The following is a 26,859-nucleotide window of genomic DNA, read 5'->3' on the forward strand; positions in this document are numbered from 1 at the left end:
TTCCGGGGGGTTAAATAACCGACAAGTAGACCAGAATACGATACAATATATGGAGCTTGGAAATACTCACACTCAGTTCCAGAGTCACAGGACAGGATTTCAGGGACAGAAACCAGAGATTTCCTGATGATCGATCTCACCGTGAATAGGAATCCACCTTCACCAAATCATGAATCGAATCTCGGTCAGTTCGAACACCCATCAAATCAGAAGTCCGGTGTATGCGGAAATTTTGATCTGAGACATACGCCACATAGATAGCCAAGTTTGGTACACACGTGGGCTAGTGCGAATATTTGGCATATAATGGGGCTGTCGATATACCGGTGGACGGTGCTGGAAAAGCTTAGATGGTCGGCGGAGTGCGAGCTGAAAAGTCCCTTCCTAACGAGTTGAATATTCAGACTGCATACATAGCTATTTAAAAGTACTGTAGAACAAGTGGGAACAGTATGTTACTTTCGCTTGGCTCTATTGTATGATAATATAGATTGAGAATGTGCAGAATCTGGCATAGACACTGAATCTTAATCATCATGTCGGTCGGATATTTGTCCCTGAATAGGGTAGTCCCGTAAATAGTTCGCCATGTGGCGTAGCCGGCGATACTTCGGTGGAGATGAAGATAAGAAAACCTCAGGAAGCATTCCAAGGTTAGGCCAAGCAATCAAGTGGGTAGAATTTTCCAAGAGATTTAACGGAATCGTCGATCTAGATCTCCACATTGTCGGTAGTACGAACCCCCGAAAAGTACAATATGTTGTAAGCAACATATTGCATGACAATGGCTTTTTCTACCGACTGTTCATCTATGAGAACCTTATTCCACCTTGCAAACCATGCGGATGAATATTTTTGACCAAGGATGAGATGCGGCAAATCCTAATATATATTTATTGGACCATAATAACCAAGCAAATTCCTAGATAGAAAATCCGAAGGCACCTGAGACAAGAGCTCTTCCGAATACCACAAGGTCTCTAATATCATTATACATAACCTATGATCTTAGTAGTTAAGGCCAAGTGAGACAGGACCTACGAAAGGGATAAATAAGGTTGCAGGAGAAATTGTAAGGAATTCGGCAAAATTCCCGTACCCTAACTGACCCTAAGTGGAGCGAATACAGTGGAATCAGATGCATCGTTTTTAGTACTTTCAGCTGGCAAATTCCTTGGTTCATGGTTCAGTTTGTAACATCCGATGGTCCATTCAAATAAGTGATGTGTTCGCGAATGTGATCGATCTTGAATATAATTTCCTGGGTAATCCCCACTACGGTCGCAATCGCTGGCGGAGGTATGTACTTGGGCTACTATGTTAGCGCCATTTAGAGTCTAGCGCCACAGGTCCATGTAGATATTGTCACCATCGTCACTATAGACCCGTCATCCACCGTGGCGGCAGATATATGCTAGCTCTACGTTGGCCTATTTCCCCCTAAGCGACACTCCAGGTGAGTATGGGTGATATAGATAAGAACAGGGTGATCATTCTTACCCTTGGGGTGACAGGGGCCAACTTATTCTAAACCTAAGCCTGTCCCAGGAAAAAGCTATAAATATAAGTCCAATGCCCTTCTTTTGCTCTGCTATAATTTGCTTTGAATTTCTTTGCCATCAAAAACATATTATTTGAAGATGATCTCTAGAGAGCAGTCGAGGAGCGTATGTACGTGCCGTTTATGTAGAGTTATATGCGAATATCAAAACAAGGAAGAAGTGGATAATACTGTATACCCGTACATAGGGCCAGCGAGTATGTAGAATATATAGGTGACTAGGGCATAGAAGAGAGAGAGACATGTCTAGATAGACTAACTAGGTAATTTTATTAATTTCACGGCGTTGGTTGAGAAACGTGCATATAAATGTAATAAATCGGAGTGGGCGCGTCCCTCGTTTACCAAATAAGTTTAGTTAACCAACTAGAGGTTCTGAGAGACCTCTTTTCCTCGCTCCCTTCTTTCTCTTCCTTTCTTCATCTTCAGTATTTCGTTTGGATAGGGCTCTATCTATTTTTTGATCAGACCTGCCATGTCACATAGAGGCTATAATCAAGGTCCTAATCGACCGATAGTAAGATAATATCGAATTTTTAAAGGAGATGGTCACTAGTATCATATTGTGGGTGATCATAACGTCTGATAACGCGCATCAATCTTCGAATCGCTTCAAATTTCCTAATTCGGAGGTATTACATAAGCTAGGGCAGACGCGGGGCACGAGTATGTAGGGACATCGGAAGACACAAATTTGGTAGCTGCGACTTTCAATTGGCTTTGATCACCGAAACCGGCCACTGCGACTTGTGGCTATAATTTTCGTTATAAAGGAACTGGTGAACATCAAAAACCACCTAGGTAGAGACCTTCACACCATGTCTGCCACCGGTGCTCAACTAGGCTCATCATGCGGTTTCTCAACACGCATTTCGCTCCGATGGGTCCCAGAAGTCCCTGAGGAAACAACCGACACAATTGTGCTTTCCGTGGGAGAGTGGTTCCTTGATTTGCGAATGGACAAGAAATCTGGCGACATCGACTGGGCAATGGCCGGTACTAGAATCGAGGAAAATCCTAAAGAAATTCCACGTTGGTTGCCCTGAGCTCACCTATTATTGCCGTCTACGTTCTTGGTTGAATAGCCACTGATTGTTTTAACAGTCAAAGTTATCTTTACGCGCGAGTTGGACTCCCTGAATGAGATTGGCATTAAGGACGTTGGTAACTTTAGCCCCCGTCCCGATGGTACCGATCTTGAAAGTGGGGAGATGCCTCGGGCCGACCTTCCCGGTGCGCCTATGACAGCCTTTGAGGAGGTCTGGCGGGAGCTGCCATTCAGAGAGGGCCCTGAAGGGGCTAAGAAAGGGATTTCGTGGATTCTAGAGTCCGATGATGCTCCCCTGGCTCTAGTTGAGCAGGAGGGACAGGTGACCATAACCAAGATCTTTATGGGCCGCATCTGGGGAACTTATCTGGCGTTCCAGCAGACTCAGACTCATTCTAGCCAGAAACATGAGAGCGGAGTGTGGTCTGTGAAGAGGGCAGGAAGTGAAGTCAGCGCGAGAAGAGAAGAGTGGAGTTCTGGGTGGGAGGAGAAGTATGTGGTGGGCCCTGATGGTGCTACCGTACCCTCGATGAAAAACGGCTATGACGGAGAAGGCATGGGCACATGGAGGATCCCGGGGGAGAAGGTGGTTATTGAGGGAAAGTCGTTCATTGTTCGGGCTTTCGAAGAGATTCAGTAAATATGGACCGCACAACCGAGGAAGAGGCGGTGCGCCTCTTGCAAACCATGCTCCATAAAGGTTCCATCGTCAAATCGCACCTCAAATGCGACAGGCTACCCGGTCTCTCAGATTATGATCAGTCAAAAGGCGAGCAAAATAAGTCCTAAGATAGAATCTCAAACATTACCACCCAAATACAACTTGAACTTCTCCATGCCATAGCCTACAAAACGGCTCTATGTATCATCCAAGTCAATGAGCATCATGCACCTGGAACCGTTTTGTTGTTCAATGATTCGTCCGCACAGCTAGCTCTCTTCCCAGACGAAGTATGGCACTGCCAAAATAGGGCCCAAGCGCTACGGGCGCAAACAGGAACGTCGAGAGAATCGCGGCGCCTCGAGAGAAGGAACTACATCCGTATCAGCACCAACAGACTTCTAAAATACCCCGAAAACAAGATATTCGCGAAGTGTATCGACCATGCAAAGATTAGCACCAAAAGCCCGGGTGGTTAAAGCAGGATGATGACCCAATAAACGTCTATGTGGGTCATAGGTGATGGATTCTGCCCCTGATTCTCACCATGGCCACACACATGCCAACCCTCAACCCAATCATTACTAATCATTTAGCTCATAATCCTTCTGCACACATAACACGATACATACGACCATAGGGTGTGGAAAACAGGGCTTCCCGTCCGCTCAGCCGTACTTAAGCCACACGCCGGTGAGTTAGTAGTTGGGTGGGTGACCACCAGCGAATCCTCACTGTTGTATGTTTTTGTTTTTTTGCTCTTTCTTTTGATCCGTTCGGGAAGTCCTTGTTGTCTGTCGTCGCTGTACTTACTATTCAGCTCATTCACCTCAATTCCCTGAACACTACCATTATTCTATACCTGAGTATCCTACACGCCCCTGAACCGCTGACGTGTTCGTATATAACCACCCTTTATATAGGACTCGATCTCGAGGTCCTACAACCTAAATTGCAAGGCCAAAAACTGGCAGGTATGATACAAATAATACAAAAGAAATTGCAGGGAAAGCCAATCTACCCGTAGATAGCCAATCCCGTATTTCCGGTGGGCGCGTAGTCTCTCCTTCCCACTATAATATACCTTTTACTCCTCCCAACAACCCCCTAGAAGGTAGAATGCGAAGTGAATCAAGGTTAGTTCAAACACACTCGAAATCTGAATTGTATAGTGTGAGTCGGGGAAACCACAATAAGCGGGACTCGGACCAAATCTCACACCTAAACTACTGCTTCTGGCTTCGGAGTCGGGATCAGGGATACTATACATTGGTAGTGCGTAGTTGGTTATATTCTTCGGGCTCTTGCCCTTGGCCACGGTGCACTCTTTGACATTGATTCGGTGGAGGACCTAGCCCAGTTTGACCTTTTAAGCCGCCCGGTTCCATTTACGTTGGAAGAGCGAGTTCCGAGCCAGTTCCGAGCCGTGTGTCTGTAATAACCCTGCAACGACTAATAGTGTTGGCTAACCATTCAACTCTATCTATTAGCACTTCCTCATCCTACAGCTCCATTCGCCCCAGGGGGACGCAAGCCACTACCATGAGCTATACTATTCCCGAAACCATGTGTACCCCTTGGTCTGGGGTCCAACTTGGTGATAAGTTAGGGAATAATACCAGCCATTGATTAAACTGTAAAGCGGCGGAAGAAAAGAAGGAAATGAAATCAGTAATTAATAATTGGGAATTGGGAATTGGCGATTGATAGTCGCATTTGCGTGGAGTTGATAGTGTTGCATTTTATCGGGCCTTTACCGGGGGGACTAGACAGGGGAGGGAGGATGGGGACATGATGATCGCCGCCTTGTTTTATTCATTGACCGTTAGTCGCAACTTCGGAGGTTGACAAGGAGGATAGCTAGCGTCTCCTAAACCCCGCTGATGTTACACCAGTCGGCCGTTCATCGGGGAGCCATCAAATCATTATCACCTCCCCACCTCCCCCGCAACGGCCCTTGCTATGGCGACAGCCCTACGATTTGGGCTCGGCCAATAATATCCGGGCTATTGTAATTTCATATCATCTGGTGCCCTATTTTACTATATATCCCAATCAAACGGAAACACGACTCCGATATAGCCCTGACGATCCCTTTTGTTTAACTTCCTTTGGATGAAAAACGGTCTTTTCGCCGAATAACTAGCTTTAGTAGCTTTGAGGTTGCGAGTCACACCCGATGCGTGTTTAGCCCTGTATTTTTCTTGTTGCCCTTGATCATAATGCGGATAACAATCACTATAGGGGGGGGGGGGGGGGGGGGGGGCAGTGGTGATCAACATTAAAAGATGCCCATTCACCCCGTTTGTGGTCGCACACAACTTTCTCTGACACTGGCATACTAGACACTGCGATTGAAATCATACAACGAATAGCAAGATGAGATTTTGTGCCCATGCTTTTGCCGCTGTTGCGGCCGTCACGCTGTGTAAGCTCCCGTCTCTTCCAAGGTTCTGGCTGAAAGAGGGGGTAAATCACTAGCTAACCTAGTTTCATCCAGTTTTATCAACAGCTGTGGCTCAGAGCGGGACTCCAGTGGCATACACAGACCCGGATACAGGTATCACCTTTGATACTTGGACTGTTTCGGAGACCTTAAGCAAGGGAGGGTTTACTTTTGGAATCGCTCTGCCATCCGATGCTCTGACCACAGACGCTTCCGAATTTATCGGCTACTTGGTGTGTGGCTCTATCCACCTTGTCTAATTTCCCCTCTGTCTGCCCTTTTTACTAAACAATTTCGTAGCTATGTTCCTCGCAGAATACTACCTCCACCGGTTGGTGTGGTGTTTCGCTCGGGGGTACAATGACCAATTCCCTTCTCTTGCTGGCCTACCCTTATGGCGGATCCATTCTCACGTCCTTCCGTTACACCACAGGCTACCACATGCCGGATGCCTACACTGGGAATGCTGAACTAACCCAAATTTCGTCCACCATCAATGCAACACACTACAACTTGATCTTCAGATGCTCAAATTGTCTGCAGTGGACTCAGGGTAGTGAGAGTGGAAACGCCTCCACGAGCACGGGTCTGATGGACTTAGGATGGGCCCAGGCCTTTCCCGCTCCGGGGAACCCGAGCTGTCCCTCTAATATCACCCTCAATTATCACGATAATGGACACAACATCTGGGCGGCCACGCTGAAAAACGCGCCCAACACGTCATACACAGACTGGACGGCGATAGCCAAAACGACAGTCAAGGGAGGATGCTCCACAAAAACCGGATCAACGACGACAACCCCGACTTCCTCGCGGCCAGTCCCAGTGGGAGCGACGACCACTCCAAAATGAGACTTACACACATTCTTATATACAATGCTGCGGAGTAAAAATTCCCCGTGGCATCGATGCATCTTTTTGGGAGGATAGAAAAGCGCACTTTGTAGGGCATGGGGATGAGTGGAGCCGGATAGAGACTATGAGGGAACAAAGGTGTCGGTCAAAGAGGGCATATTTACGAGGGTTATTTGTTCTAGTTAATCGGTTTACTATTCAACACTTCTTCCTGGGCTTGTGGTTGCTAAATCAGCGTATGTAGATGAGGTCTTAATTTGCCATAGGTTCTGTACGTGTTGTCTTTATACCTCTCTATACTAGAAGCAATATAAAAGATTATTGCCCCGGAGATTTCGAAATGCAGAAACCAGCTACCTGTCCACATAGTAGCCACGCCTGCTGCTTTGATGAACTCACATATTCTACGCCACTGTAACTATGAAACAATGCCAGTTTTGATTTGGTGAAAAGCCAGAAAGCCCTGGAGCTAGTGTTATACCAGGTAATGCACTTTCCGGTATGTCGAATTATCGGCTATTTTCAGGCCAGTGAAACTCAGTACTCGAGCTATAGATCATTAATTAGGAAAATGTAGGGATAGGTTATCAGGGGAAATCATTTGAAGCTGCACATTCTGGGATATTTCCGTCCCATCCAAATGGGAATTTCGATATGAATTGACAGACGATATATATCTTCTCTATCCGTCCGTCTACGCACGAGCAGTAAATTTGCTCTTCTTCCTTCACTTGTCCCCATACATGTCTAAGTACCAAAATCTTACAACTAGGGGGATTCTCAACTCTCCAAGCAAGGCACAACCCTTCCCCACCCCCAATATAAATATAGCAGTCGCCCAAAAAGCACCGCACCCGCAGCAAACGAGCTCCTCACCGCATCGTTGGTCGCAAACAAGCTCGCCGTGTGCCCCGGGTAGCTGAATGTACCCAATTCGACAACAAATGAGCACCCGCAAAATATTACGACACCGCGTGTCGGCAGAGGGCATGGATCCGACGCACACAGGCTAGAGCGGCTCGGGATGTTGATTGGCGATTCATCGTACATACAATAAGGTACAAGTCAAGGTAAGGCTCTGTCCAGTCTATTTTGAACCTGTGCCGTTAGTAAATACATAACCCAGAGCTAGCGTCTAATGAATCAAATGTGGACGGACAGGAGGGTGAGTGAGTCTCCCAAGGTTGACCCGGGGCTGAAATAAGATCCCTTTCTGCCGTTTAATGCGAAGGCGGCGAGTGCAGCGGTAAGATTAACTGGCTGTTAACCGTGGAAGCCAGAACATACCTAATTCGGAAGGCGGTACCGAAACAATAGCCAGCCGGGATCTAGCCAAGGGGGGAAGGGGTGTAGTCAAGTCAGTCCTACACCAAAAATAATATCACCGTTATAAATCATTCAGTTTTTAATCTCACTGCAAAAAGATAAACAATTTGTGTGCTAAACTGCTAATATACAAAATTATTTTAAATGGTCTTGTTCATCGTGCGGTCTGCCAGTCCATCTTTTGACTCGCCAATATCTCACAAAGGATCATCACCTCTTCCCATATTCCTCCACCCATCTACAAATTCACGGCACCCCGGTCGAGGCAAGACAAGGTCTTCATGTGTGGATCCTGCTACTCACCATTGCCAGCTGACACTGCGTAAACTTTGAGAACAACTGAATGGTGGCAACCAACTTCTCCAACAGGAGCTCAACGCTACGTTGATCCATAGTCTCCTCAGTAGCCGAGACCATAAGCTCAAGCTGGGTTCCGCGTTCCACAGAAATGATACCCAGCTGACCGTGTGCCAACTTGGAGCTGGCCCAATCACAACCAGACGACGAGCGAACACCACCCAGTTCGAAGGGCTCCGTGGCTTCTTCGCTCTGGTGGTGAACAAGACAACCCATTTTCGACCCAGGTTGCCATCCTGTGCAAGATTCTGCGATCGCGTCAAACGATCCCTCGTCATGGGCGGTGATCTCTAGCTGCTGCACCTGAACATGATGCAGGAAATCCTCCACCGTCCAGTCAGGCTCAATCCTGATTCGAACGGGCAGATGATTCAAGCAGGGTCCAATGGCCGTGTTCACATCCAAAAGGGAACTTCCACGTCCGTGAACAACCTGACCCAGGATAATATCGGATTGTGCAGTTTTCTCAAACAGGACCCATGAGAAAGCTGCTTTCACAAGCGTTGCCACAGTCATATCTGGTGGAAGAGAGGGCATTCCCATTTGGCGCTTTTCGACTATGTCGTTGTCCGAAATGCGTGCCTTTCCAGTTTGACGGAGGGGATCGAGGGCATCGGGGTGAACACCTTGAAGGTATCTTTGCCAGAATGAAATCTCGGCTTTGTTCAGATCGCCCATTCGCTTATAGGCGACATCCTTGAATTGCGCAGCATGTGGGAGAGGCTCATTATGATAGGCTCTCTTGATTGTCTCCCACAGCAATGGCATGGAGGCCCCGTCATACTGCGCGTGGGATATGCGAAGAATCAATGCAGAGCACTGTTTGACGCGACTAGTCACGAGAGTGAAGCTGACTGGCATTGTACCCTGTGCTGTCGAGGGTGGAACCTTCTGTTCTGATTCTCGAGCAACGTATGCCTCTGGATCATCACAATGAACAACATTCAGAACAGGTTCAGCTTCCCGGAGGATCACCTGGAAGAATCGGCCATTGGCCTCCACAAACACTGTGCGTAAGATGCTGTGGTGGGCTACAACCTGCCTGCATGTGCTTTTCAGTTTATCGATGTCCAAGACCGCTGGGAAGATCTGTGCCATTGAGACCGGTGATGCATGGGTTATGTAGAAGACTTGGAATGGGAGCGCCGGGATGATATCTTCGACATTGTCTTTGACCAACGTATGTTCCTGTGTGGAGTGCAAAGCAAAAAGTTCTGCACGCTCGTGGTCCGCAATCAGGGAGTAGGGTATATGGTGCCGCAAGGAAGAACCTGCGGTTTGTATCCCATCTATGACATCGGAAGTCACGATGCTAGCATGTCTGGCAACGCGCATTATTGTTTTCCACTGGAACAAACTCTCCACTGAATGCATAATCCCAGCTGCTCGAGCACTGGACGCGGCTTTGAGAGCCGAGATAGAATCACCTCCCAATCGGAAGAAGCTATCCTCAGCACCAATCTCGTCGGCTGCAATATCCAGTACTTTGGCCCAGATGTGTTGCAATTCCCGCTCCGTTCCCGTGGCGGGCACCCGCTTATCTGAAGGGGCTTCGGCAAACAATGACTCCAGCTGCACCCGCGTTGCGCTCGCCGCGGAGTCTCTCAACTGCTTTCGGTCTACTTTACCACTCGCATTGTGAGGAATGCGTCGAAGCGGGACGAATGCAGACGGTACCATATAATCTGGGAGGATATCACCGAGTTGGCGCCTGACATTTGATATCTGGGCCGCAAAGTTGGCCGAGGCAACAATTTCCAGGGAAGGGACCGGTGAGCTGGATAGCGGTGGAGCTGTCTCAGCTGCCTTCGAAGCGACAAAGACAACCAAGCATTTGGAATTCATTGAAGCCATCGGAGTCACAATCTCAGCCACGATGTCCGTCAGATCTTCGGGCCAGACCTCCTGCAGTCGCTTCTCAACTTCTGCAAGCTCAAAGCGCTGGCCTCGTAACTTGACCTGGAGGTCCTTTCGTCCTATAAACGACAGAGAGCCATCCTTCTCATAACGAACAAGGTCGCCTGTTCGATATACCCGGCACTCCTTTCCACTACCGGTGAAGCCAACACGTCGCATCCATGTTGGAGATGAGATGAAGTTTGTGGCTGTTTGTTCCGCATTGTTCAAATATCCGCGACCAACCTGAGCGCCTTGAAGGAGAAGCTCGCCCACAGCACCGATAGGAACAATTCGGTCAGGATTTCGTGGATCGGTCACCCAGCAGGCACCTGCAATCGGGAAACCGATATTCCCGCCTTGCGAGCTAGTGTCGATTGGGGACTGCGCAGTAAACGTGACCGCGCATTCTGCAGGACCGTAACCGGATACCAAACGTACATGTGGCACCCACTGCTTAATGTCGCTCGACCGAAGAGGTTCTCCACCGAGCATAATCGTCCGGAGTGACCCCAGATCATTTGGCACCATCGCGCGCAACACACCGGGGGTGAAATATGCATGGGATGGTTGTAGCCCTTGCAATGCCTCAATTAGTCGGCCTCTGCGCTCAGACTCGGTCAGAACGCAGATGCAAGCACCCGCGAGCAATGAACCAAGTATTTCCGAAATACTGACGTCGAAAGCGTAGGAGGAGAAGTTCAGGATGCGGGTACCTGGGCCAATACCCATCAGACGAGAAACTTCGTTCGTCATTGTCATGAAGGAACCATCCTCAATCACAACACCCTTGGGTTTACCGGTTGAACCGGATGTGAATACCGCATATAGGGCACGATCTGAACCCAAACGGGTCATCCTGTAATGTGGTATCGACGCAAGCTCGGGGTCGTTGCTCTGAGGCATAATCACAACATTGTGGAACAGCGCCTCGGCTTCGTGGCGATGGTCGGGTGATGTGAGGATGAACGGAGGCTTCACTTCTTCGCAGATATTCCGAAGCCGCTCTGGTGGGTGCGAGGTGTCCAGAAGGACGAAGGCTGCCCCTGCCTTGAGCACGGCCAACAGTGCTACCACAGTCCAGCAGGACCTATCGAAGTATATTGGAATGAAGACCTCTGATGACGCTCCCTGCGTGCGCAAAAGGCTGGCGAGGTTGGTGGAAAGCACGTCCAGCTCTTTATAGGATAGGCTGAAGTCGGAAGACGAGACGGCTATACTGAACGGTTGCCTCTCACAGTGCTGAGAAATCACGTCTGTGACCGACACCGGACATCGTGCCGGGAGTCCAGTGTTCCAGGCTTGCAGCTGTTGGATACCTTTCTCATTCAGTGTAGCAATTTCGTGCACTGGCTTTGCGGGATGATGGTGCACCTGCTGCAAAATATGACTGAATTGATCCAACATCTGTTCCACTTGCCATTGTGGAACGACAGTCTCATCAGTTGACACTGCAACAGTCACCATGTTCGGCTTGAACATAACGGCTAGTTGGATGGCGTAAGTGTTTGACGCAGCATCTCCCGATGATGTTCCCATGGGTTCCATAGGACCATTGGTGGTGCCCAAGTTTTCAACCTCTCCTCTCCCCTCCACAAGTAGGGTTTGGAACGAACAGGCCTGCTTGGCCTCGGGTCCCATGGCAGCAATTTCGGGTAGTCCAACTTGTTCGAATGGAATGAGCTGTACAGTCCGCTCTTGCAGATCTCGAAGGGCGTGTGACACGGTCGCATTGTCGTCAATTTGCACGCGCAAAGGAAGTGTGGCGATTGTTGGACCAGCCATGCCCTCAATTCCATTGACGGATGCTGCTCGGCCAGGGGACACAATTCCAAATACCACATCATCATTACTCTGGTAGTGAGATTGGACAAGCGCCCATGCGAAACGGATGGCGGTTGTTCGACTGACACATTCATCCATCACTGGGCCAGTCTCAATTGTTCGTACCGTTTGTTTCGAAGCCTGAGGCCGATATGACGTGGAAGGAAGTGTGGGGAATGGCTCGGCAGTAAGTTCTTGGAATTCACGGCGCCAGTGCTCGAGCGCGTCCTGTTGTTGGGAAATGGAATATTTGATGAATTCCTTGAATGGAGTCATGTCGGAGGGCTCCAATATCTGGCCCTGGTAGGCCTCCTGTGCACGGTGTACAAGCAGAGGCAGTGACCACGAGTCATACAGAGCATGATGAATGGTGATAACCAGGTCAAGTGGCTGAGCTATGTTGGAATCCTCACTCAACACCGGGACGACTTCGAACTGGACCAGTGGTTGCCCTAGAAGAACGTCCCAACGTAATCTTTCATCTTCCTTCGTCTCTCCTGAGATCCAGTGAAGCTCGCTGTTCTGTACCAGGACCTGCATGAAGCCAAGCTCCGACTGAATGAATCGGGTGTGCAGAATTCCGTTATGCTTTGCCACCATCTCCCAAGCATTTTTCAATAAGGACATGTCAATATCTGGCCCCAGGCGGAAACGATGGTATGCGATATATGACCCGGGACGCTCCGCTGTCAAAGCTACCATACCACCCTGCAATGCAGTACAGGGGTATATGTCCGCGATTTGCTCAATCGGGAGGTTGCATTGCTCCATTGCTTGTGATTTCAATTCTTCCCGGTGATTTGCCGGGAGCATTGAAAACGGAGGGACGGAGTCTTCCAGTACCTTTGGTTCGGAGTTTGGCCGTTCCTTCGGCACTGGGAATGAGCAATTTCGTGCGAGGTCACTAAGCTTCGGGTGCAAGAAGATATCCGAGACGCCTAGTTGAATGCCTTGCTCGCTAGCCGTGGCAGCCAGCCTCATTGCTGCAATGGAGTCTCCGCCCAAGCGGAAGAAGTTGTCGTCAGGTCCGACTGTCTTAGCAGGGCGAGCCAAAACCTCACCCCAGCATTTTTGCAATGCAAGTTCTCCTTTTGTCATTTCTCTCAACTGCCGCAGCTGTTGGTTGGCTGCACCTCGGCCAATCTGCGCTCGTAGGCCTTGAGCTGCTGCATGCCGCAACTGTTTTCGGTCGATCTTTCCATTCACTAATCGCGGTACCTGATAGACAGGAATGAATGCAGAGGGAATCAGTGAAGCTGGAACATCTGCCTGAAGACGTGATTGCATTTGCTCCACGGCCGCCTCGAAGGCTTGAACGCCACCACTGTCTTCTGGTTGAATAATGGAGGCTACCAAGTGCACATCTTTGCCATCCTCTGGTGCGACCAATTCCGCAAAGACTTCAGGGTTGTTGATAGGGAAGCACTCCTGAACATGGTGCTCAACTTCAGCAAGTTCGATACGCTGTCCACGCAACTTGACTTGACGGTCTTTCCGTCCGATGTACTGTATGGAGCCATCCACAAGACGTCTCACAAGGTCACCTGTTCGGTATAAGACGCCGTTTTGGGAACCTCGGATCTTCGATAACCAAATGGGATATGGGAAGAATGCCGCTGCCATGGCCTCCGGACGATTGACGTAACCGCGGCCGACAATAGGGCCCTCGATGAGCAGTTCTCCGATAGCACCCACGGGAACAATCTTCTCCGGTTTGCTCGGATGCGAAACCCATGCGACACAACCAGTAGGATGTCCAATATTGGATTCATCTTGTGAGAGGTATTGCGGTGATGGCTGGGCCGCAGCAACGACGGAGCATTCTGAAGGACCATACGCATTCATCAAGCGTACATGCGGTGACCAGCGACGGACATCGTCCCTAGTCATACCCTCTCCACCGAGAACGAGTGTTTCTAGGGTAGAAACATGCTGCGGGTTTAGGATGCGTGCCACAGAAGGGGTCAGCAGAGCCCAGTTCACTTGCATCTCGCGGATTGCATGACCCAGTCTCTGATTTCGGTCTGCATCGGAGGGAATGCAGATACAGCCACCGACCAAAAGTGTGTCAATCATTTCCACAATGCTAGCGTCGAAAGCATAGGAGGCAAACTGGATGACCCGGGCGTTTTTATCAAGACGAAGTACCTGGGTATGCGCGGCTGATGCTGACAGGAAAGACTGGTGCTCGATGACGCTTGCCTTTGGTCTGCCGGTAGACCCAGATGTAAAAACAGCATATGCAGATGACCTTGGGCTAGCCACCGATGGGATACTGTCTTGTCGAATCTCGAAATGCGGTATTTGGCTGATGTCCTCCACAATGATTGGGTTCGGCGCTAGAGTGGCTGCAAGTTCGAGGTACTTCGATGAGGTGATGATAACTGGACACTGGAAGTCCACTTGCACCATATCTTGCAGCCTCTCTGCTGGATGCAACGGGTCAAGCAAGATGAATGCTCCACCTGCCTTCATGATGGCGATTATGGCGACGACTGTCCATCGAGATCTTTCACGGCATACTGGCACGAATACCTCGGGACCGACACCAAGCAAGGCCAGGTCTTTAGCCAATAGCGATGAGAGAAGGTCGAGAGTCTGGTATGTAAACTGACCGTCCCAGGCATCGACTGCAGGGGATGTAGGTTGCGCCGCCGTCATGCGTTGTATATCGGTGTGAATACAAGATCGCACAGTTTCCGGTAGGTTGTAATTGAAACGAAGCATCTGACTCTCATTCTTCCCCATTGACAGATTGACGTCGCTCAAATTTCTGATTGCGGGATCAATAAGCTGCAGAACGACGTGATGGAAGGTGTCGGCAACCAATTCAGCCTGAGCATCAGCCACAGCGTGCGTCCAGTGTGTCAAATCACAATGGATGGTCTTTTCGCGTTCGGTGATGTTGATAGTCAAGTCATACTGTGATTTGGTAAGTGGGTGCTTCTTTATTCTGAATGTTGTCGGATAAAATATTGCAAAGGTTAAAGGTGTCTCAGGCATTATCCGCACATACCTCAGTTGAGTCAATTCCATCTTCTGGTTGCAACTTAATCCTTTGAACATGTTCAGAAAACAGACTGCCGGCGTCCTTCTGTAATGACATCGCGGTGTTGAACAAAGGTTGACCGGAGCGATTCAAAGAATGCATAACCTCTGCCAAAGAGCAATGTTGGTGATCAAGGCTTCGAGCATAGGCCGCATGATTTTCGGCAAGTGTCGACAGAACCGATGATTCATCAGTTAAAGATAGGCGACAAATCAAAAGATTGATCAAAGGTCCAGAAATATCGTGCGCATCTTTCACTGGGATATCACGGCAAGCATTCAGATATCCGAAGCACACAGACTCGCTTCCCGTGTAAACGCGGAGAACGATACCCCAAGCGACTTGTAGCAAACTGGAAATGGTGATGCTGTGATACTGGCAGAACGACCGGAGGTCTTGGCCAATACCTATGGAGAATGGCAACGATTTCAGAGAGCTTGGGGCGGTCCCGTGGTCTTTCAAGCCGAGAGATGGGAAAACACATGGGTAAACATCAGTCAGATATTCCTTCCAATAGGATTCCGAGGCCCTGTGGTCCCGAGTTTGCAGATAACCCAGGTACTTGCTATAGCTGCCCGCAGGCTCAGCGTCGAGTGTCCCATTGCATGCTTGGTGGAATTCAGACAACAATCTTTGCTCCGTGATACCGTCAACAAGAATGTGGTGGATGGCAAGCTGACAGTAAGCTCCACCATGAGGCTCAATTGCGACAGTAAGCTGATGGGGTGGGAGACCCTTCGAGTCTGACGATTTCGCATTCAACAAGAACTCATCCGAAACGGACGGTACTTGGCCCTCAGCACGCAATTCTGATGGCGACAACACCTTGATATTTCCCTCGCAAGCTCTCAGAACCACTTGGACAGGATGACCATGCCCTGCGACGCCATCGGTGAAGACAGTGCGCAAGATGGGTTGACGGTCAACAACCTGCTGCCATGCTTGCTTGACCTCAGTTATATCGATTGGGTTGTTGGCGGAGGTTGGGGACAGGGACCACCGGATATGGGACCAGTATACTTGAGGGTTTCTCAATTGGCTCAGCCACATGCCGAGTTGAACGGGTGAGCAAGGGAACATATCCTCGATTCCAGACGGCGACACATCGAATCGGCCTGACACCTGATGGAGTAGGCTATGAAGCTGCTCCTCGTTCGTAAGTGATAGCAACGGAAAGTCGACAGCGGCGAGTCGCTGTTCCTGCTGCAACTCCATGGGGAGTTCCTCAAGAGTTTGTAGACAATTGCTGATCCACTGCTCTAGTCGGTCCTGATGCTGTAACTTTTGGTTATAGATGAAGGACAAGTTGAGAGAGCCGTTCATGACGGTAGCGTTCACATCGATGAGAGCCATGCGCGGCAAATCAGCTGCCATGGGGAGAAGGGAATCATCTTGCACTGATGTCATCTGAAGCAGGGCACCTGGTCGTTCAAATTGTTGGAAAAGACCGGTGTAATTGAAAAGAATCTCCATAGGGGAATGACTCCGGAATCTTTCCGGTCCCTCGGGGTGGAGGAATCGCGACGCAAAGTATGCCCATCCGTTCGTGGATATGCTGCGACGACCGTCTTTTGTCATCTGCAAAATCTTTCTCACATTGTCCTCCTTCTTGACATCTAAGAACAAAGGTGCAATAGTGGTGAACCATCCGACTGTGCGGGATATATCGATGTCTGCGTCCCAAGGCTCTCTGCCATGCCCTTCGCTGAACATGGTGGGTGCAGGCCGATTGTCAAATGCCTGAACAAAGGCGTAAAGTACGGCTGCCTGGATAATTTCGACTGGCTGGGTGTGGAATGCGCCATTTGCAGCACCAATTATTGCCTCGGTTGTTTCTTTGGATACTGTGATGGTTTGTCGCGTTGCATCCGCCCAAGTATTTTCACTCAGAACAACCTCTGAGCCCCAGTAGTCCATTGACGGGTGTGGAATCTCTGTCTTCAGCGTTTCACTGGGATTAAGAGACTCTCTGGCGTAACTCTGTTGCAGCCGACACCATTGTTGGAATGATATGGAGAGAGGTTGGATGGTACGGCCCGTGTTGAGGATATCTTCCAGGTCTTGCAGAAGGACACGCCATGACACTAAGTCAATGACAAGGTGATGAGCCATCAACCCCAAGAACTGCTCCCCGTTGTCTGTGGTGATAACATCAACGATAATCATCACTCCTTGGACGATGTCAAGCGTGTTCTGGCTGATTGACAAAATCTTCTGCAAGGCTTTACGGTCGCTCATAGAGGGTACCCGGTGCTCTCTAAACCGAAGACTTCTGGACACATCACTGGCAATAATCTGTCCCCATTGGCCATCCGCTCGTTGCTCAAATCGGGCGCGGAGCATTGAATGAGCGGTAACAATCTTCTCAATCGCTCGTTTAATCTCCGGAGGTGGAAGGGGTTTGCTGAGCCGGAGAATGAATTCAAGAGTGAACTTGTTGTGACCATTGGGCACTCGCTCAAAGAACAGCTTCTGTATGGGAGAAAGTTCAAACCACACCTCCGTTTGATCGTCCTGCCCAGGCGAGGCAAAAGACACGGATCCGGAATCTTGGATCTTTTCTGCCAGTTGCCTGATGCTTGGAAACCGGAATATATCAGCAACAGCTACTTTGAGTCCGACAGTGCGACAGCCTGCAGCGACTTGCATCGCGCTGACTGAATCACCTCCCAGACGGAAGAAGCTTTCCGTAGTGCCAATTTCTTCAATTGTTCGATTTAGTGTTTGGGCCCAGATTTGTTGAAGCTTTTCCTCGCGCGAAGTCGATGGCGCCTCTGGTTGCATTTTCACGGCTCGATAAGCCTGCATCTGTTCCAAGGACAGCTTATTGGCCTGCTCCTGAATGTAACGTCGATTGGTCTTCCCAGATGGGGTTAGAGGTATATGGGATATGGGTAGGAAAAATCGTGGGACCATGAAGGATGGTAGAACATCCGACATGCTGGCCTCTGCTGCAGCACAAGATTCACGAAACTCGTCATTTGGAGGGAGGAATTCGGCTTGCTGATTTCCGTCATCATCGGGAAAGGAAGGGAGACATATAAATGCTATCAGCAAAGCCTCTGGTCGATGGTCATTGGTACTATTCGGGGCGGATGACCGGAGCACCTCCGCAAGGGTCTGACGAGCTTTCGGAAATGCTTTGTGAAGATGGTACTCGATATCCGCCAGTTCTAAACGCTGTCCGTGTAGCTTGACCTGAGTGTCCTTCCGCCCGAAGTATCGGAAACTTCCATCCCCGGTAGCCTGCACCAAGTCTCCACTCTTGTAGAATTTTCCGGGTGGAACGGAGCCAAATTGCAGGCGCCAGGGGGGTGCTTCAACGAAGACTTGAGTCGTCTGCTCGGGATTCGATAGATAACCCTTACCAACGATTGGTCCCTCTATTAATAGTTCTCCGGTGCATCCCTGTGGCATGAGGACCCGATGATCATCCGGATGAACAACCCATCCAGCTCCCCCTGTGCTGAATCCTATGTTCGCTGGGTCGTTGCTGTTCAGGTTTGGTTGTACACTGAACACTGCAGAGCACTCCGCTGGGCCGTACGCATTTCCAACGTGTACGAAAGGCTCCCAACGGACAACGTCGCTAGCCAAAACTGCTTCTCCGACAAACATCAAGACCTTCAAGGACTGAACACTGTCGGGGCTAATGATCCGGGTAACACTGGGCGTCAGGCATGCAACGTCGACCGCAAAGCGGTTCATGGATTCCACAAGATGACTCTGACAGTCGTCCGTTGAAGGAATGCAAACACAGCCTCCCTGAATCAGCGTGCTGAGATGTTCGATGATGCAAGAATCAAATGCCGGGGAGGCAAATTGTAGCACACGCGACTTGGGTGTGAAGTGGTATGGCTTGCCATGAGCCACAGAACTTGAAGCAAACCCTTCGTGGTGAACAATTACACCTTTGGGTGTTCCCGTGGATCCAGAGGTAAATGTTAAATAGACGGGATCCTGTGGGTCGACCGAGGGCTTTTGAGATGGGTGGCCCCCATGCAGGTGCTTCGAGTCAAAGGTATCCACGTTGAGCAACGCTTGGACTCCAAGCTGGCCCGCCAGATCAATATGCAAGCCGCAAGTCAACACCAGGGGAGCTGCCACAGCTTCACACATATTCCGTAGTCGGGACTGTGGATGTGATGGCTCTAACAACACAAAAGCAGCACCGGATTTCATCACAGCAAGCATGGAGACAGCCATCCACTTAGTCTTTCCCAGGAGAAGAGGTACAAATGACCCAGGGCCAACACCATGCCATGAGAGATGATTCGCCAATGCTGAAGCCAACTCGTCGAGGGCTAGATATGAATAGCTGCCATCCCAGCTACTGATAGCCGGGGCAAGAGGCTGTTGGCGGGTGCGGCTTTCAATCAATGAATGAACACACGGCATAGGATCTGGACTCTTTATGGAAATGTTCTGGCGACGAAGATCGTTTAAATCTTCGGGGCTGACGACACAGACATCGGAAAGTGTGAGACCCGGTTTAGTGTCAATCTGCTCGTAGATATGAATGAACTGGGAGAGGATTCGCTCCATTTGATAGGGCTCGGTTACTGCCGGATCAAAGGAAGCCTCAATCCACATTGTCGCGGTCGAGGGACGACATCGTAGGATCAAAGGATACATATCATACGTCGCCTGGGTTGACCGGCTCTGGGAGAATATGTCGGGAAGTTGATGGCCATCTCGAGGCTCGACCGAGAGCAGGGTCTGGAAATGACACGCTGCCGCAGGACCTGCCCCAAGGCGAAGCAGATTTTGCAACCCAACATGTTCGAACTCCATAGATGCTGCCCATTCGTCCTGCACTGCAGTCAAGGCATCTCCAACGGTATTCTGTCCGCATAGCTTGATGCGGACTGGTACGCTAGCGAGTGCAGGCCCGCTCAAGTCCTGTACTCCCTCAACGGAGACTGCACGACCTGCATTTACTGCTCCAAACAATGTGTCATCAGAGCCAGTATACACCGATTGCAGGATTGCCCAAGCCAACCGAATCTTGGTGCCCACAGTACTCGAGGAACTTTTGCCATCTTGGATGTTGAAGGACCTCTCCAGCCGCTCGGTTGGTCTGGCAGAATGACCGACTGTGGGTAGTTGAGGGAATGCCATCATCGTGGCCTCGTGTGCATCACGGAACATGAATCCCCAGAACTCATTGGCTTTGTCTTGTGTGCGTTGTACATGGTCCACTAGAGGCCGAAAGGGGTGGAAAGACAGTTCTTCGCCCCTGTAGGCGGCAGCGGCTTGACGCAACAACAATGCCACAGACCAGTGGTCGCAGATGGAATGATGGATTATGACTCTCAGCTTATGTTCGGTGATGTTGAAGACGAAATACGCCAACGGAGCCCCTGCTCGCCAGGAAGGGCTGGCGATCTCTCCATTGATACCGTCGTCGGTCTCCTGCACCTGCCATGGAATCGATCCTCGCACCACTGCCTGCACACACCCGAGCTCACTGGTTGGAATCATACGAGTCCTCAATATCGGGTTAGCTTGGGCGGTCGTATTCCAGGCCTCCTGCAGCTTGTGATGGTCAACCTCTCGTGGCAGACGGTATTCGTGTTCGATGGTGTATGCTCTCGGGTCTTTGAAAGTGAGGGCTATCATTGCTTCCTGGAGAGCGGTGCAGGCGTATACATCTTCAATCTCATCCAGGGAGCAGTGGCATTGATCGGCCACTTGTTGCCAAATTCCATCTATTCCATTTTCCTTCTCAGTCGTCGGAGATGGAGTGAGGAGTTCTTTGTTGAATGAGATCAATGTTTCCTCCACTGAGTCTCCCGGTGGGGTGATGGCCCCTGTGGCAGGGAGGTCTGTTGATACCTTCATCCTGTATTCGGGGGGTTTGGTAGGACGACCTCAAATTTCTTGATGTCCATTCGATTAGAAAATGTATCTCTGTTTTGGGGAGTTTATATTAATGTACCTGTGCCACTCAATCGTAGCTGTTTCGTGTCGTTCCTGCTTTGTTCAATGTACGAGCAATCACAACGGCATTGTAGCGTGGTATTAGAATAGATAGTTTGTAATTGACAACCAGGAGGCGAGTTGAAATGAAACTTATACGAAGACTTCGGCGACATCCGTAGTACCTAGCGCTACGCCTTCGAACAATCACGCTATGGCTCCATAGGGGAACCCAAGTAAACATCAGGCACCCTGATGAAGAGAATGTTGCATTAACCATGGTATACACCTATTGTCAATGCAACATGATAGCTTCCTTGACGTACGGAGTAAACTCTACATCTAATATTGGCATATTAGCACAGCCGCTTCGTCTTTTCCGGCGATTTCCACTTCTTTGTTTGCATTCAACCAAGCAACCGCCCTGTATATTCATCATCGATTGAGCTCGTATCATAATTTTTCACAATATGCTTCCGAAATTGGCAATAGGGGTTGAAGATCTGGGTTACATCGGGCAACCCGAACCAACCAACACATCTCTGCACCCACACTTTAAACCCACACCTTAAACCCACACCTTAAATGTCCTTGACATCACCGCTCGCTCCACTCATTTCCACTCATTCTGCCATTTGGGCCAATGTGAGAAACCAAAATATCGTGATGACTTTAAGACTATCCGTGCCTAATTTTTTGTTAGAGGGTCCGTGACAATCTTGAACGGTTGGTGCCTTGCTGGCTGACAGCCCTCAGGGTCCATACTCAGGGGGTTATCACACGTATATTCCATTTTCCAGTTACACATGAAACTACTGCTCCGACGATGGTGCAAAAGTCCTTCGACAAAAAACCGATCTTCTTTCATCAAAGCGCTGTGTTGACGTGAAAAATGCCTCCGTCAGCTTCCCCGCATCGCGTTGAAACGCAAGACATACCAACATCGCCAGAGAATAACTCCATCACCAGTCCAGATATGGTCGCTCGTTCGGTGAAATCAAACGACGAGAAAGCCAAACCAGCAAGTCTCGGTAGCTATGCGGTAGGTTTTTGATTCATTGATGGACCTGGCTTTGTCTACTATCGCTCACACCTCATCCAGAGGATTCTATCGTATGGTGCCTCTCATGGAGGTATTTATATTATGATTTTGGGGCTGGTTTGTGCCATGGCTTCAGGAATTGTACGTTGAGAGCGAATCTCGAGATGTATTCAGGATCCACTAATGAAATTCCAGGCTCTGCCGTTGATGAATATTGTCTTTGGCCAGCTGGTCGGCAGCTTCAACGAGTACTTTATTCCCGGGTCGGGTATCACAGAGCAATCATTCAAGTCCTCGGTCAATCAAGACAGGTAACTATTTCGCACTCTGTTGCCCATGACAGCGGACTTACCGTCTCTTCTAGCTTGTATATTGTGTATTTGTTTATCGGAAAGTTCTGTCTAACATATATATCCATGGTACTGCGATTCTCTATCCTCAAAGCTCCGTTGTTACTCACATGCGACAGATTTGCTTCCGATTGACCAGCCTCCGCGCCTCAGGGGCCTTGCGCCTAGAGTATACCCAGGCTCTCTTTTCACTCCCTATGAGCAAGTTGGACGAGATGTCGGTCGGAACTGTCACACATGCGATCACGGCACTGTCAAATACAATCCAGCAAAGTGTTTCCGATCGGCTCGCCATTCTGTTCCAGTCACTTGCCTTGCTCATTGCCGCTTACGCAATCGCATTCCGTTATTCCTGGGCACTGACGCTTGTTGTCAGTTCCGCCATTGTATTCGTGATCCTAGGCTTTAGCCTGACAATGCCGTTTTTGGTCAAAGCGCAGCAGAATGTCGACAAAGCAGACGAGAAGCACGCGGCCCTCGCCGCAGAAGTGTTTGGCTCTATTCGAACGGTGTTCGCTCTGAATGCTGAACAACCACTCTTCAAAAAGTATACACGGTGGGTCGAGGAAGCACGAAAACGTGGCCTGCGCATGTCCCTTGTCAGTGGAATTCACCTTGCAATGCTCTTCTTCGCTATGTATGTCAGCTTCTCCCTGGCCTTCTGGTTTGGATTGAAGTTGTATCGCGAAGGGCACATTGCTAACATTAATACCGTGATCACGTATGATTATCCTATCTTTTGAATACTTGTGATGCCGTGTTCTGACAATCAGTTAGGGTATTCTTTTCCGTGCTCCTCGTGGTGACTATTTTGGGAGGCATTGCAGGGCCATTAATGGCTATCTCGAAGGCCATTAGTGCATCAGGTGCCTTCTTTGGTGTTATTGACTCCAAGCAAGTTGACCCACCAGGAATTCGAGACCCGGAGTTATGTCATGCGGATATCGTGTTTGAGAACGTGACGTTTGCCTATCCCACACGAGCAGAAATGACCGTACTTAAGGGATTTCATGCGACATTCGAGCGGAATAAAACCACGGCTCTGGTAGGACCTTCCGGTTCGGGGAAAAGTACTATTGTCGCAATGATTGAGCGATGGTATCAAATTCAGTCCCAGGAAGAAGAAGAGACCACGTCTGGTCATATCCATGTGGGAGCTCACAACATAAATGACTTGGATGTGAAGTGGTGGCGATCCCAGATCGGACTTGTTCAGCAAGAGCCGTTTTTGTTCAATGATACAATATACAACAACGTTGCTTTTGGTCTGATCGGATCACAGTGGGAGAATGATATAGATGCTGTGAAGATGGAACTCATCGCCGGAGCCTGCAAACAAGCCTTTGCAGATGAATTTATTGACCGCCTTCCTATGGTATCGTTGCACCATTTTCGCTGCACTCCTTTTGTTTCCATCTCATCTAATTATTTTACTTTTAGGGTTACTCGACCACCGTTGGGGAAGGTGGAATCACATTGAGTGGCGGACAGCGCCAAAGAATTGCCATCGCGCGAAGCATTGTCAGCCAACCCCAAATTCTCATTCTTGATGAAGCGACCAGTTCGATCGATATCCAAGGAGAAAAGATCGTTCAAGCAGCTCTCGATCGTGTCTCCAAAGATCGAACTACAATCATGATCGCACATCGCTTGTCCACAGTCCGCCGCGCGGACAAGATCGTCGTCATGAAAGACGGCCAAAACTTTGAAGAGGGATCTCACGAAGAGTTGATACTAAAAGAAGGAATATACCATAGCTTGGTTCATGCGCAACAGCTGGCGCCACTTACAGATTTGATGGATGCCGACGTGCCAAGTTCGATGGCGTCGCAGAAAGAAGAAGTCAGGACTCAAGAGTACAGCACCAAAGAAGCCAGCGATGAAAATTGCCAGGATGGTCCTGAGCCTGAAAAAAGCTTCGGCTTTTTCCACAGCTTCGGGGTGCTCATTTATGAAAATCGTAGCCATTGGCTCTTATATGCACTGACACTGATCGGGGCTGTCGGGGCCGGTTGTAAGTATTCACCATGCTCCCCCGCACATTTTCAGATATAAGCTTACAGGGTACAATAGCCGGATTTTCCCTACAAAGTTGGCTGTTTGCCAGACTTGTACAGGTTTTCCAGTTCACTGGCCAGAAGCTCGTGGACGCTGCGAACTTCTGGGCATTGATGTTTTTCATCCTCGCTCTTGCTATGGCGACTTTCTATTTCATGCTAGGGTTTTCATCGAATTCTATCTCGATGGTGAGTCTACACGCTTCACGAATTCTAAGCAAAGCTAACTGTTCAGTTTGTCGTGTCCAATGCTCGGATGGATTATTTCTACAACATCTTGTCCAAACCAGTCTCATACTATGACCGCGAGGAGAATTCCTCGGGTACTCTGATTTCCAGACTCTCCACGGATTCAAAACAGTTACAAGAGATGTTTGGTCCCACTGGTGTTTTCCCTCTCATCTCGGTCTTCAACATCATTGGATGTGTTTCAATCTCCTTCGCCTTTGGATGGAAGCTGGCGGCTGTCACCTTTTTTGCCGCCATGCCATTCTTATTTTTCTCTGCCTTCATGCGCATTCGATATGAGATCAAATTTGAGACCCTAAACGCCGCAGTTTATGCCGATAGTTCCAAGTTCGCCACGGAGGCAGTCCGGGCCTTCAGAACGGTGACTGCTCTAACCATGGAAGATACCATTTTGGAAAGATATTCAAATCTGTTGAAAGATCAGCGTCGGAAGGCCATCCGAAAGGCGTGGTACGCAACATTGGTGTTTGCGTTTTCCGATAGTGTTGAGCTATGTGCCATGGCACTCGCCTTCTGGTACGGCGGCCAGCTGCTCGCCTCCCGTGAATATGACCCAGTTGCATTCTTCGTCGTTTATATTGCCATCATCCAAGGTGGCCAATCAGCCGGGCAGTTCTTCAGTTTTGGTCCAAATATTGCACAGGCTAAGGCTTCTGCCAATCGCATATTGGCTGCACGGCAACCTACCCAGGGACAGCTTCAGCAGATTCCGACGGGACCACTCTCTTCTTCAGACCATACCCCCAGTCCCTCTGTTGAAGTTCAAAATGTCTCTTTTCAATATTCCACTCGCGAGGTACCGACATTTGTTAATCTGAATCTCTTCATTGAGAGCGGTCAATTCGTAGCCTTTGTCGGACCTTCAGGTTGCGGAAAATCCACCCTTGTCTCGCTACTCGAGCGCTTCTACGACTGCACTCGGGGAACGATCCTATTTGGTGGCCGGGACATTCGTTCCATTGAACTTGCCTCTTACAGAAGTGCTTTGTCACTCGTCGCCCAGGAGCCAAAACTCTTTGAAGGCACCATCCGCGAGAATCTCCTTCTCGGTCTAGAAGCCCCCAATAACCCGACTACTGAGGACCAAATGATTCAAGCATGCAAAGACGCCGAAATTTACGACTTCATAGTATCCCTACCAGATGGCTTCTTGACTGAACTTGGCGTCAACGCACAGGCCTCTCTGAGTGGTGGGCAAAAGCAACGTATTTGCATTGCGCGAGCCCTAATCCGGAAACCGTTACTTCTCCTTCTTGACGAGGCTACATCCAGTTTGGACTCTCACTCGGAAGGTCTTGTACAAGGTGCTATGGAGAGATTAGCAAGCAAGCGAAACATGACTATTATTGCGGTCGCGCACAGACTGGCAACCATTCAGAAAGCTGATGCGATTTTTGTCTTTGGGGAAGGGGCTTCCGGGCAGGGATCGATCATTCTTGAGTCCGGAACGCATCCTGAATTGTTGCGCAGAAAGGGGGCTTATTGGCAGATGGTATGTTTTCCCGTTGAGCTACGTCAACTTCTCATAACTAACGTGGTTATAGTGTCAAGCGCAAGCTTTAGACCGCTGATACGGTGAACATCTCAACCACCACTATTTCATTAATTTCTTCCCTCCTATCTCTTGCTTCTATGTATCCCTAATACTACTGCAAAATACATACCGCAGTATTCTTCAATAATCTAAAGGCCGCTTCTGAGTTCTGAGATCAAGTGCTTAACGTACAGAATATACCTACAATGTAATTCCCTCATAAAATATATATTACATGTAAATTTCATGTGTCGACTCGGAAATCTAGTTCCCATCAAGATATCTGTATCTTAGTGGCCATGTACAAATCCCAAGGGACGAACTTGTAAGTGTTTCAGGTGACTTACGATCTAATAAAATCACAGTCCGTGTCAACTGATAGGACCAACACAGCCGGCCGTGACCGACCCAGGGCCATATTCACCCTCATTCTCACCCAATGTACACCACATGTCACACTCACCCATATCTTCACAATTAATTCTACCTCCTGCTCCTTCTATAACTCCCTCGTACATGTAACCTGATACATACGACCATAGGGTGTGGAAAACAGGGCTTCCCGTCCGCTCAGCCGTACTTAAGCCACACGCCGGTGAGTTAGTAGTTGGGTGGGTGACCACCAGCGAATCCTCACTGTTGTATGTTTTTGTTTTCTTTTTTTCTTTTGATTCGTTCGGAA

At 49.2% G+C, this 26,859-nt stretch overlaps 4 protein-coding genes across 4 annotated transcripts; 3 read left to right on the top strand and 1 right to left on the bottom strand.

Annotated features, from left to right (window-relative positions):
- Window positions 1-2,323: 2,323 nt before the first annotated feature.
- On the top strand, window positions 2,324-3,249 carry N7455_008645 (uncharacterized protein; the record flags this gene model as incomplete). Its single annotated transcript, XM_040957852.2, has 2 exons — window positions 2,324-2,593; window positions 2,666-3,249. The coding sequence occupies exons 1-2, from the start codon at window positions 2,380-2,382 to the stop codon at window positions 3,247-3,249; spliced, it is 798 nt and encodes a 265-aa protein (XP_040811634.2). The 5' UTR covers window positions 2,324-2,379.
- A 2,400-nt stretch (window positions 3,250-5,649) lies between these two features.
- On the top strand, window positions 5,650-6,568 carry N7455_008646 (uncharacterized protein; the record flags this gene model as incomplete). Its single annotated transcript, XM_040957865.2, has 3 exons — window positions 5,650-5,698; window positions 5,771-5,949; window positions 6,017-6,568. 3 exons carry the CDS (start codon window positions 5,650-5,652, stop codon window positions 6,566-6,568), a joined length of 780 nt encoding a protein of 259 aa, XP_040811599.2.
- Window positions 6,569-8,176: 1,608 nt separating this feature from the next.
- Window positions 8,177-20,867, bottom strand: N7455_008647 (uncharacterized protein; the record flags this gene model as incomplete). The annotated part of the gene is made up of 2 exons (XM_040957885.2): window positions 8,177-14,896; window positions 14,991-20,867. The coding sequence occupies 2 exons, from the start codon at window positions 20,865-20,867 to the stop codon at window positions 8,177-8,179; spliced, it is 12,597 nt and encodes a 4,198-aa protein (XP_040811642.2).
- A 970-nt stretch (window positions 20,868-21,837) lies between these two features.
- On the top strand, window positions 21,838-26,214 carry N7455_008648 (ABC transporter ATP-binding protein; the record flags this gene model as incomplete). The annotated part of the gene is made up of 9 exons (XM_065605930.1): window positions 21,838-21,987; window positions 22,048-22,128; window positions 22,183-22,298; window positions 22,432-23,058; window positions 23,115-23,712; window positions 23,778-24,351; window positions 24,411-24,583; window positions 24,630-26,135; window positions 26,188-26,214. The coding sequence occupies 9 exons, from the start codon at window positions 21,838-21,840 to the stop codon at window positions 26,212-26,214; spliced, it is 3,852 nt and encodes a 1,283-aa protein (XP_065460879.1).
- Between the last annotated feature and the right edge of the window lie 645 nt (window positions 26,215-26,859).

This window comes from Penicillium solitum (assembly GCF_028829755.1).
Source record: "Penicillium solitum strain IBT 25940 chromosome Unknown utg000005l_segment0_segment0, whole genome shotgun sequence".
In the NCBI taxonomy this organism is placed as follows: Eukaryota; Fungi; Ascomycota; class Eurotiomycetes; order Eurotiales; family Aspergillaceae; genus Penicillium; species Penicillium solitum.